Here is a 12,633-nt window from a genome sequence, read left to right as displayed (position 1 = left end):
TCAACATGGATTCACAAGAGGTAAATCGTGCTTGACTAATCTACTGGAATTTTTTGAGGATGTAACTGGTAAAATAGATAAGGGAGAACCAGTGGATGTGGTGTATCTGGACTTTCAGAAGGCCTTCGATAAGGTCCCGCATAAGAGATTAGCGTGTAAAGTTAAGGCACATGGGGTTGGGGGCAAGGTATTGACTTGGATAGAGAACTGGTTGGCAGACAGAAAGCAAAGAGTTGGAATAAACGGGTCGTTTTCCGAGTGGCAGGCAGTGACTAGTGGGGTACCGCAGGGATTGGTCCTTGGACCCCAGCTATTCACAATATATATTAATGATCTAGATAAGGGAACTATATGTAATATCTCCAAATTTGCCGACGACGCAAAGCTGGGTGGGCGTGTGTGTTGTGAGGAGGATGTCGAGAAACTCCAGGATGATTTGGACATGTTGGGTGATTGTGCAGAAACATGGCAGATGCGAAAGAATGTGGATAAATGTGAGGTTGTCCACTTTGGTGGCAAAAACAGGAAGGCAGATTATTATCTAAATGGGAATAGATTGGGAGAAGGGGAAGTACAACGAGACCTGGGTGTCCTTGTGCACCAGTCGCTGAAGGTAAGCATGCAGGTGCAGCAGGCGGTTAAGAAGGCAAATGGTATGTTGGCCTTCGCAGCGAGAGGGTTTGAGTACAGAAACAAGGATGTCTTGCTGCAGTTGTACAGGGCCTTGGTGAGACCACATCTGGAGTATTGTGTGCAGTTTTGGTCGACTTATCTGAGGAAGGATGTTCTTGCCATGGAAGGAGTTCAGCGAAGATTCACCAGGCTGATACCTGGGATGGCAGGAATGACGTATGAGGAGAGATTGGGTTGATTGGGCTTTTACTCGCTGGAGTTTAGAAGAATGAGAGGGGATCTCATTGAAACTTATAAAATTCTGACAGGACTGGACAGACTAGATGCAGGAAGGATGTTCCCGATGGTCGGGGAGTCCAGAACCAGGGGACACAGTCTAAGGATAAAGGGTAGGCCATTTAGGACAGAAATGAGGAGGAATTTCTTCACCCAGAGAGTGGTGAACCTGTGGAACTCTCTACCACAGAAGGCGTTGGAGGCCAGTTCATTAAATATATTCAAGAAGGAGTTGGATATATTTCTTAAGGCTAAAGGGATCAAAGGGTATGGGGAGAAAGCAGGGACCAGGTATTGAATTTGGATGATCAGCCATGATCGCATTGAATGGTGGAGCAGGCTCGAGGGGCCGAATGGCCTACTCCTGCTCCTATCGTCTATGTTTCTAGTAAGTCATCCGCCCCACCAGTATCCATAGTGGTATATCTGTTTGAGAGGGGGATGGCCACAGGGGACCCCTGCACTACCTGCCTGCGCCGCCTACTATGCCTGTTGGTCACCCGTTCCCTTTCTGCCTGCGGTGTGACCAACTGATTAAACGTGCTATTCACGACGTCCTCAGCATCACGGATGGTCCAGTATGTATCCAATCGCAGCTCCAGCGCCGCAATGTGGTCTGTCAGTAGCTGCAGCTGGATACACTTCCTGCACAGATGGTTGTCAGGGACACAGGAAGTGTCCCTGAGTTCCCATATAGTGCAGGAGGAGCATACCACGGGGCCGGGCTGTCCTGCCATGGCTTACCCGTTAATTAATTCAAATTAAATAAATCAAATCAATCCCACCAATTACACTACAATTAAATGATATACTCAAGGGCCCTTGTTTAACAGCAGTCCCCGCTACACAACAGAGACCTTAGAAACTATAAACCACAAAATTTAAGTTTGGAAAAAACGAGAGAGAGAAATACTCACCAACCAATCACTTACCTGCTTTCTGGTGACGTCACACTTCGATTACTTTTTACTTCTCTCTCCGAGCTCTGAGATTGGTAAGCCCACCTGCGCCTCGGGCTCTCCTTTTATTGCCGCCGCCTTGCCGCTCCTCCCAGGTCCGCACTGCCGCCGCTGCTGCTGCTGTGGGACCCACCTGCGCCTCGGGTTCTCCTTTTATTGCCGCCGCCTCGCCGCTCCTCCCAGGTCCGCACTGCTGCTGCTGTGGGGCCTACCTGCGCCTCGGGTTCTCCTTTTATCGCCGCCGCCTCGCCGCTCCTCCCAGGTCCGCACTGCTGCTGCTGCTGTGGGCTGTCTGTTTTTTGATTGCCCCTCTATGCAGCACTGTGGGAGGTTTTCCTTCATCAATGGTGCTATATAAATGCAAGTTGTTGTTGCATCCCATTTTATTAAAACATTTGGACATATTACTTGTATGCTGGACTAGTGGGAGCACCTTCTGCTGGATTTGACTCATTTAGGGGAGAGGGTGCGTATACTTCTGGAACTTTATGGTTTAATTGTATTAAATTTATCTCAAACCTAAATGTGGGAATTTGAAAATGTAATATAATGGAGACTAGGATAGCCTTAAGTGCTCTCTAATCAAACTGAAGCTACAGAATCTTCAGTCATGCTGCCTGAAAATTCATTGCTGCAAAGGGCTTTGAATAACCAGGTTGAATACAGTGTAACAGAATATTTGTTTTTAATATAAACAGCTGTAGTATCTGATCACTTGAATGAGTAATGATGCAAGGTTCATGACTGAGAAAATTAAGACTTCAGCACAATTGGCTGAGATTCACACTTCAGTCCTGTTGTACAATGGGAATAGATGCTTGAATGATCTTTTCCTTTGTACTCAAACAAAATATATGATTTTAAGTTTGGTTCTCTTTGGTACTTAACTACAGGGAGAGAATAAAGTTGGAGAACTGTTTACCCCAATTAGAGGCTGTGTATAACGTTACATTTGTGGAAGCATTGGCCCACCTCCAGCCTGTCTTTAAAGGTGACAGATGCAGGGACATAACTTTTGTTAACATCCTACTTTGGTTAACATGATTTCATGAAGTGAATTTGTGATATTTCCTGTAAATTTTTGTACTATTTTTTAATGACATCCTTAGTACTGAGAACTGATGAACATGCTGAAGGGCAGGACAGTGTGCCGGCATCCTCTGGTACACCAAGACCTAAACATAGCGGTAAGGAGTTTCTCAATGTCTTTGACTGTTCCTTTTGTGTATTTTTTTTTCTAAAACCCAACCTTCCCAGTACCTTAATCACTTAACAGTTGCCCATTTTTGTGAAAAGATTAACGTGGATTAACAAATTTCCATGGCCGCTGAATGACTAGGCCCCACATTGATAGTGTCACAGCTGTGTAAAATTAGTCTGTGAGCACTGCCAGTTGCTTTCGCTATCTGTATCCTTACTTAAGCTAACACCACCACCAGCATCATTCACCAGAATCCCTGCATTCTGGTCATTTTAACTAGTGCATGTTATACTAGTCAAGTTAAAATTTAAGTGTGCTGGTAATGTTTTATTGTGGAGCTTATTCATCATTTGAGCTGTGCATTCTTACTGAGCAGCTTTTTTCTTTATGTCTCTCAGATGATGTATTTCTTCCCAAAGACATTGATCTTGACAGTGTGGAGATGGATGAGACAGACCGTGAGGTGGAACATTTTAAGAGGTAAGTAAAGAGAGGGCAAACTGATCAGCATGAGAACTTCAACAGAGATTAGGACAGGAACAAACTTGATCTTGGTGTTCTACAGGTGAGAAAGGAAAGAAAACATTGCTGCTTTCCTAGTTACCAGAAACTTCCAATTAATCTTACTTTTCTTTATCAGTTGGTATCTTGTGGCATTGTTCACCAATAAAAAAAAAATGTCTGTTCTTGTAACTGCCTTCCCATTCTCCTATTCTCGCATCTTTCCATCTCTGTTCATTTTTTCTTTCTTGTTTTCTTGCTTTTTCACTTGCTGTCTCTCGCATTGTTGCTTTGGCTTGAACTCTCGCTTGCGCTGTCTTGCTCTTTATCTTGCTCTCACTTGTGCTCTCTTGCTATTTTTCACTTTCTGTCACTGTCTGTCTCTTGCTCTCTGTTATTCTCATGCTCTTTCTTGGTCTCTTTCTCTCTCTGTCTCTCACTCTCTGTTCAAACTCATCCAGGGACCTAGTCTGGACCTGAACCAGATTGGGGGTGTCTGGGGATGCGGTGGGCAAGGGGATTACTCGAAGATGAGAAGTAAATACTGCAAACTTCTTTAATCTGGTTTGATGCAATGATTACCAGATTTATTAAATAAAGATTTAGGATAAGAAGATAATAATTTCAGCTATTTTTTTTATATATGCTGATCCATTTTGCCATTCTCTAAAGATAAATGGAATTTCAGTTGAGAGGGGGGTGGGTGGGTGAGGAAAGCACCTTTGTACTCAAAGAGGGAGGCCCAACTCTGAGGCTGGAAAAGCAGGGGGACAGTGTGTGAAGCCCACGCTCCCATTTTCCGTCCTCTTTTTCTTCTTTTTCCCCCCCCTGCCCCCATGCGATGCAGGTATTCCAGACTCGCCAAGCACTTCCTCCCAGATAGTTGAACCAGAAGCATGGCCAGGTGTACACACTACACAGATCTGTATAACTTTTATTTCCAGAGCAGTAAATTGGTGAGCTCATGATGCAGCAACTGATTTGCTGCTGCAATAGATCTGGGTGGGAAGTAGCTACCGCTGTACTCCTTGATAATCTTCTCCTCGCTGATCTTGATGATGCAGGCTGCTAGTGGGAAGTTCTGGTCTTGTGATAGTTCAGGAATTCCTACCCACAGCACAGAATCTGTTCCCTGAGTGAAGCAGCAGCTTTCTGGACAGATCATCAAGGAAGGCAAATGCATTCGATGAAGTGGTACTGGAAGTGTTAGAGTAACTTTTTGGATTGTGCTGTGGGTTGGAAGGGGAGAGTGCTTCTGTGAATTGAATAGGGTTGGGAGGTAAACTGCTTCTGGGGGCTTAAGGAGAGAAAGAAATGCCTCTGTGAAGGGGAGAGTGACTGTTTAAGTAGTTTCTGGGAAAGTGATGGTTTGGTTAGGAATCCGTATACTTCTACTATAATTTGTTAGATTAAAAATGATCAATTGTGAAATCTTAGGATTTAAAATTAACCAGAATACGCTAGTTTTAATGTGAAAAATCAAAATTTTTCAGGCATCATGCCTGCCTACAATCCTGAGGTGGAGAGCTGATCATTCTCCTGTGGGAGAACAGAACAAAATCCCTATTGGTGACCTGCACCCATTTTTGCTTTGCTGTTGGGAGACCATTCTTGTGCACTGCATTTTTCTTTACAGACATGCAGTGCTTGTACTGAGCTGTCTTCAGTTTGTGTGAGCCGCTCTCGTTTTCTCCCCGCTTGTGTTTACTCTGTCCCCCGTGTGCTCTTTTATTCCATTGCTGAGTCGCGCTGTGTCTGTCTGTCTCTTGTGAGCGTGCACTCTCGCTTTCTTTCTCGTTCTCTCACGCTTTTTCTCTTCAATTTCTCGAATTTGTTCACTCTTGTGCTCTCTCTCTCTCATGCGAGTGCTCACTATCTCTCCTTCTCAAGCATGTGTTTGCTTTCGCTCACTTAGTCTCTGTTGCTCTCCCCCCTGCCTGCTGTCTTTCTATCTTGGGGTCTCTTGCTCTCACTCTTCCTGTCTCTTTCCTGCTCGCTTCTAACCCCCTCACGCATGTGTTGTCTTCCTCGCCCCTCATGCAGTCTCTCTCTCTCTCTCTCTCCCTCTCCCTCTCTCTCCCCCTCTCTCTCTCCCCCTCTCTCTCTCTCCCCCTCTCTCTCTCCCCCTCTCTCTCTCTCTCTCTCTTCCCCCCCCCTCTCTCTCTCTCTCTCTCTCTCTCTCTCTCTCTCTCTCTCCTTCAGACGTGCTACCTCGCATATGCTTCCCCTCTCCCCCCTCTCCCATGTGCTCACTCACGTTCTCCCTCAGGCACATGCTCTTCCCTTTGCACACATGCTTGCTTGCTCTTGTTCTTCCCCTCTCGCCTACTTGCTCTCATGAGCTTGTCTGCTCACCCTCACTCTCCCGCCCATTGAATCCGTTTTCCTTTTCGATAAGCAGTGCTGGTACTGAGTTGCACTCACTTGCTCTCTTTCTCGTGATTGCACAGGGAAGAGGAATTTGAAAACGTGTACAATACTATTAACCATATACTATGAATCTAGAATGGAGCCACATCATTGAAGGAAATTGAATCGGTCAACTTTTAAATTAAACATTTTAGTTATAAGTTGAAAGTAATATTTAACAAAAAAGAGCATAAGCATTGCAAATATAAATTGAGGCCATGATTGATCGCTATTGAGTACATGTCTCAAAGCCCATGTTAGAACATTGTTACTCTTTACTCATTTCTGCTTTCATGGCTTAAGTTTCTCCCTTTATTCAGATGATCCTTTTACCCTTGTTTTGGTTGAAAACAACCAAGCTCTACCTTTCATTGTCTATTTTTATGTGCATGCATTTTTATTTTATAGTACACAGCAAGCTGAGCTATTTCAGAAACCCATTTGTGGACAGCTCATTCATGTAACAAAGCAATGACTTGACAGTGGTCCTGACATTCTTTCCCTCCTGTTCTGACAGATTTATTTTCTTTCCATTTGTAGGTTTTGCCTTGATTCTGCCAAACAGACACGGCCAAAGGTCTCTGTAAACTGGTCTAACTTTAGCCTGAAAAAGGGTCCAAATACAGCTCATTGAAGAGGGCACCACACTCTTGCCTAACGAAAACTGGAATTGTCCTGCAGTTAACACATTCCTTACTGTAATGGGTAACGGCCTGCTCTCCCAACTCTAAGCAATTTGCTGTGATGTATAAACAACTTGCTGTGATGTCATCCACAACCAGTGCCTTAGCCAGAAGAAGTGCACGTTTCTAACTGGGTGGCACAATTATCTTTTGGGTTGGTTTATTGTGCTTTATGGTCATTGTGAGAAATTGTTTGTCAATAGTGCTGACACCAGTGGAGCAAGTCTGAATTTCAGTAGAATCCAATAACACAGAATTTTAAAGTTGGACAATTGATTTTCCTACATGTTTTTTGGGGGGAAAGAGTCAAATGAAATGTGGAATAGTTTTTTTTTTGTGTCTATCAAAGTGACAGTAAGACAGGGCAGACACGTTTCATGGCACTTACAAAAGGTGAAATGTATCTCTTGTACCCGTGAACTATTATGGAACTGACTTTTAGGAGAATATCGTACTCTTAATTCTAAATGAACTCAGCCAGCATAAAGATCAAATAAAATATTTAACATCTCAAATTTTGCACTGCCATGAGTGTAGCTTTACCTAGTCCCCTGTGGCAAGAGATGTGTAGTAAGTGCTGTCCTGGGAATGTCTAGTGAGAAGTGCAGTAAAGGTGGCCAGTAGACAAAGTCATCTCTTGTTACATGATTCAGTGACTAAATAACATCAACAATCGATGCCATTGGGTTTTCTGTAATAACTTGAGAGAATAAGTCATGTGATTGTCACAGATTCTTTTCCCAGCTCCAATTCTGAGATGCTTGTACGTGCATTTGTAGAATTGGAAAAAAATTGAGGAGGGAGTGGCGAGGTGAGTCTATATCATTACTTTCAAAACTGACACCTAGGTTAGAGTATACAGAGTATGCAGCCTGTTTTCCTGGATAAGTACGTAAATGAGCCTCATTATGAAGCTCTGCTGAAATGGTGTAGCAGTTGTGGGGGGATAGAAATTGCTGTGGTCTCCAGTAAATCTAGCATTTCAAATTAACCTTGAAGGAAAATATTCTGACCCTTTTTTGTCTGTCTTCAGTTATATTAGCCAGCTAGATTTTTGACAACAGTAAATGAAAGCCCCAATAGTATGTTATAAAGAAATATGACGCGAGGCTAACAGCACTGTAATTAATTATATACAGACAGCTGCATTGGTGCTTACTTTAACACTACTAGGTAGTGGCAATCTGCCCATTATCAGTAGGTAATGTAGAGTCATAATGAAAGCCTTACTTCAGCATTTTTGTCCTTATTAAAAGCTCTATTTCTCCCTAATTACAGCACCAAACTCCGAGTCCACGTTCCCCTATTTTAACAATCGTCTTTTTTTTAAAGCAACTTTTGGCACCAAAACCAACATTGGTGGTCAGTCTACTAGGAGCACAAATTTCTGATAACTGTTATCTGTTGCAAAGAGTGCCAGCGTTAATCACAAATAACTTGGTTATGACCTGAAAATCCAGTATTGCCAATGTACTGAGGTTGGAAATGATGAGCAAATATGGAACTGCTACATCTTGAAAATGAAAACAGTTACCATTTTGGATTATAGCATGGGACTAGTAGAGCTTGTCTTCAGCTTGTGTGATCATCCAATCACTTGTGGTGCAGTGCTGCTCTCATACAGCAAATCAATTGCACAATGATCAGACACTTTGATCACAAGCCCATTAATACTGCATTCAGTCCAAGTGCTGCATATGTTTGCCAACAATTGCGCACACTTTTAAGCTGATCTCCTTGGCCATTTCTGGTAAATACGATGCTAAAATTAACTTGAGATTCATGCTCGTTTCCTTTTTTTAATTAATTCCTATTCCTTGAATTGCTGCCACGTCCCAGCCAAATATAAGACCATAATTGCCAGAAAGAAAGAAAAAGCTGTGGGCCATGTGGTATCTTCATGGCGAGTAAGTATTAACTGCTGAAACTGACAGTGACAACCAGCTGGTTGGTATCTTCTGTAAGTCATGGAATAGACCACATATTGCAGTGTGTTATACTGTAAGTTAAAGGCTTCCTACTGCACCACCATATTGGAGTGTGTAGTGGTGACTTATTTATATATATATACATATATATATATAAAAACCTGTAGTGGCCGACCCACTTTCATATCATGGTCAATTTCAAACTTGGATGGAAATTGATCATTTACAATAAACTTTATATATGTGTTTAGAAACCAAATTGTAAATATCTTGTGTATAGTGGTGTCGGGTGCAGACAGTGCTAATGCACATCTGCGCATTACAGAATGACAAAAAACTTTATATTCATGTTTTTATCTACTTCAATAACTCTTAGTAAAGTAAATCGGCTATAATCGTTGTAAAGTTCATTTTATGTGAAGATTAAATAAAGTCCTCACCAATGTGATGGAAACTGAATGAGAACTTTTCTGTTGTGTATTAGTGACTATAGTTGGATTCACATTGTGTAACACATGACTCGTGGTTTCACCCTTTTCTTTTCAGTGCTATAAACAGGTCATACTTGTTGCATCTCCAGGGTATGCATGCCAGCATCACCCCATTCCCACGAGGTGAAAGTGTATATTGTAGTATTTACTATACTTGTTGATTTATTTTGTTTATAAACTCCTGCTCCTTTGTGTCTGTCCTGTTTATACTGTCGTCTTATTTCCTTTTTTTTTTAAAGAAAACGTTTGCTTGTTAAGTTTGTAATTAATTTTTAAATCTGCTTTAGTGGATGCTACTATGAAAAAAGAGTTTTGTCTGAATCAGGTGACCATCACCACCACACTCAGCTCACCTATGCATTGTAGAGAATGCAAAATGTAGGTTGGTGCATCATTTTCACACCTTATGTCGGGCTGACCTCTGGAAATAATGGTTTTATTTGAAATGTAAATTTAATTTCAGAATAATTGTTGTTAGTAAAGCAAGTACCTTATAATATGAAAATCCATTTTGTGGTGTGTGCCCGTTGTCAAACTTGCGGCGCACCCAGAAGTGTTTGGGGAAGCAATGCCCACCTGCTGAAAGAGTTTCATGTATGGGTCACGATATCAAAGCCACGCGTTTGAAGTAGTTCCTTGTAGTTTCCAAGGTGTGAAATCTTATCATATCCGTTTAATCTTACCATTGGTTGTCTGTTTAAATTGTATTTGTGTTCGGTTTTTTGTTCAATTATATGTACCTTTATTTTATATTGTAACAAGAACATTTTTATCCACTTCAAACCAAAAATTGTTAGTTTTATATGATTTCCTGGCATTAGCCAGCTTGAAATACAACACAGTGGTATAAACCAATGCTCTGACTGTTAACTCTGAAAAGAATGTAGGTTTGTACTATGCTGGCCAAGTCTTTTTGGCATCCTTTTTTAAATTATGTACTGTGAATTGTCTTTCTTTTGAAAGATAAATACAATGACTTGATGAAGATATGTGTGCTTATTATTTAGAGATTTGTTGTACACCCATTTGTAGTCCTGAAAGACATGAAATTATAATCCTGTAGGATTTGACAAGAAGTGACATTTACCTAGTAGCATCTGTCTACGAAATTCACCAACACTTTACAGAGATCGCATGTGGTTACTTTCAGCATTTGTCTGTGACGGAAGTAATCCCAGCTCCACAGAATTGTCTATTGTTTAGTCTGTTCAGAGTCAGAAAAGTGAGAAGTTAGAAGTTGGGAAAAGGCACTTTGGTTTGACGTGGAGACCTTTTTAAAGTGGGTTAATGTGTAGAACCCAATGTAATTCCTGGCATCACTTGCCCTTTTAGTGTGATATTCCTGATATGCCTAAGAGACCAGTGTTTGTCTAGAGGTGTCTACGATAGAAGGAAATGGCTTTTCCTTCCTACTTGGGGTAGGTTAAACCCAACAACTAAACCAGATATAGTCGACAGAAAAATGTAACAAAGGTTTCCACTTTCTCCTACACAAAGCAGTAATGTCACTCACTATAGCGCCTGATACTGTGCACAATCAAAAGTTTTTCTTTCTGGAGAGGGGAAAGGGAAGTGAATTATAACTGGCGGACCTCTTTTTTTTCTAGTTGGATGAGTGAAATTATAAGGAAGGCCATGCCCTCTCTAGACTTAATAGAATCTTTTCCTGAATAAGTCAACAGCTTCAGGAAAGTAAGATAGAAAATTAAGCTCTCCATTGGAATTTGAATCTGGTCTTGAACAACTTTACGTCAAGTTATTTGGAGCTTGTGCGTTTGTATGATCCTAAGTATGTATACTTGAAAGGCTTAATTTGACTTTGTTAAAAGAAATTATCACCTTTTGGATAAAAATTGAAGTTTCACTTAGCCAATTTGGTTTTCAGGATGAAAAAAAACCTTGGATTAGAGCCCATTCTGTTTGTCATGTGACCATTTCTCGGGACAGTTTGTGGCGATTCTTCCGGCGGGGCATTACCCGTTGAGCAGCTATGCGGACCAGTGTGCACGCTTTTTTTTTTTTTTTTTGAGTATTCCAGCCTCAAGTTGGCCCTAGGATTTCATTTTTCAGAATCTTGCCACCAGTTTGCACAATGTTTTAAAATACTGCACCAACTTCATTATTTTCTGACCTTGTTGTTGCTCTGGAGCTCTTTGGACGTAGCTTTGCATGTGTGCACTCGAGTGGAAAAGATCACTTGGGGAGCAAAATTCTTAAAGGAACAGTGTCCCCATGTGACTTCCCCTCTGATAGATGATAGTACTATTTATATGTGGAGATTGCACTACAATTGGAGAGTGAGGTAGACTATACATACAGTATATGTCAGCTAACATTCCATTCCTGTTTTTAAAATCAAATTTATTTCTTCAATTAAAATTTAATCCATTTGACATTTAAATTCAAACTAAGAAATAGAACTATGCCAATACTTGAAAATAGTCTTTAACTCGATTCCAACTTTTCTAAGGTAAAGTTACAATTTCTCTAACTTATAGTGATTTTTCAATATAAGTAAAGAATACAGTTTTGTAAAATACATTAATTGAAGATGCATTTAGAAGTAGATCTGCCCTCAAAGAGCAAAAAGAGGGAGGCGATGCAGGAAGGAGAGGAGAGCGCTGGAAAACATCAGAGACAGCTACCAGAAATTATCTCTAGAAATTTTCAACAACAGTTCTGTCATAGCAAGTCCAGCACCAAGTGTTAGCATCCCTCCAGCAAACACGGAGGCTGACTTTTAAGGACTACAGGACATTCCAAGACTGTTTCCGAATTGGCTGCATCTGATAAGTTTGATTATGAATTCTGGTAAGAGTCTGAAAAAGCGATGAAGAGAAAGAAGGGAGCAATCCAAATGTTCACCATTCCCACACACAAAGTGCAGGATGCCTATAATATTAAAGGTCATTCTCTGCAACCAGTACTGCAGAAAGGTGGACTTGAAGAAGCTTTACCTGTTTCAGTTGGGGTATGTGCATAATTAAAGTGGATTGTCTTCCAAAGCAGTTGAATCACTGCAGATAACGTTATTAACAGTACCTGATTCCATATTCCTGAAATGCAATGCCTTGCTGAAGGAGACAAGATGTGACAACCAATGCGGTGATTGGGAATGTTGGAATTCAATAGCCTTGATTATCATTGTCCATTATGGGATGGCCTGAGAATGGGTTCAGAGTGCACGAAAGAGGCTGCTGGTTTCCTCTCATCCTCTCCAGTGTATGTCGGGCATTGTATAGTGCAAATAAATTAATTTATCCTCAAGCAGTTACTGATGGAAATATCAGAGCAAGTAACCTGATACCGAGTGACACATGCCCATCATGCGGGTAGAAATAAAAGTAGGGGAGGCTATTTTTGAGGTTAATGAAGCCAAGATCAACTGCAGAGAGGAGGCGCTGTTTTTGGGATACAGATAGAAGATGTGACATTTTGAACTTAAATGCATTACAGATTAACCCGACAGATACCATCTTCAAAAACAGAAAAAAATAATGCAACCTTTTATTCTGACAGATTTTGACTCTCCTTGCTCTATAGACATGATGT

General features: G+C 41.3%; 1 protein-coding gene across 2 annotated transcripts in view; it reads left to right on the top strand.

Moving 5' to 3' along the window:
* The window catches only part of fam193b (family with sequence similarity 193 member B), a 108,156-nt gene extending 98,090 nt beyond the window's left edge, over nucleotides 1–10,066 (top strand). For both annotated transcript variants that reach the window (XM_085995430.1, XM_085995431.1), the window contains exons 9-11: nucleotides 2,978–3,055; nucleotides 3,468–3,549; nucleotides 6,520–10,066. In XM_085995430.1, the coding sequence (XP_085851556.1) occupies nucleotides 2,978–3,055; nucleotides 3,468–3,549; nucleotides 6,520–6,613 (254 nt within the window). In that variant the 3' untranslated portion in view covers nucleotides 6,614–10,066. The remainder of the gene's footprint in view (nucleotides 1–2,977; nucleotides 3,056–3,467; nucleotides 3,550–6,519) is intronic.
* Nucleotides 10,067–12,633: the final 2,567 nt, after the last annotated feature.

Source organism: Somniosus microcephalus, chromosome 8 (genome assembly GCF_052327205.1).
Source record: "Somniosus microcephalus isolate GS21.2 chromosome 8, FLI_Smic_1.0, whole genome shotgun sequence".
Classification (NCBI taxonomy): Eukaryota; Metazoa; Chordata; class Chondrichthyes; order Squaliformes; family Somniosidae; genus Somniosus; species Somniosus microcephalus.
This window is presented reverse-complemented; position numbering and strand designations above follow the sequence as displayed.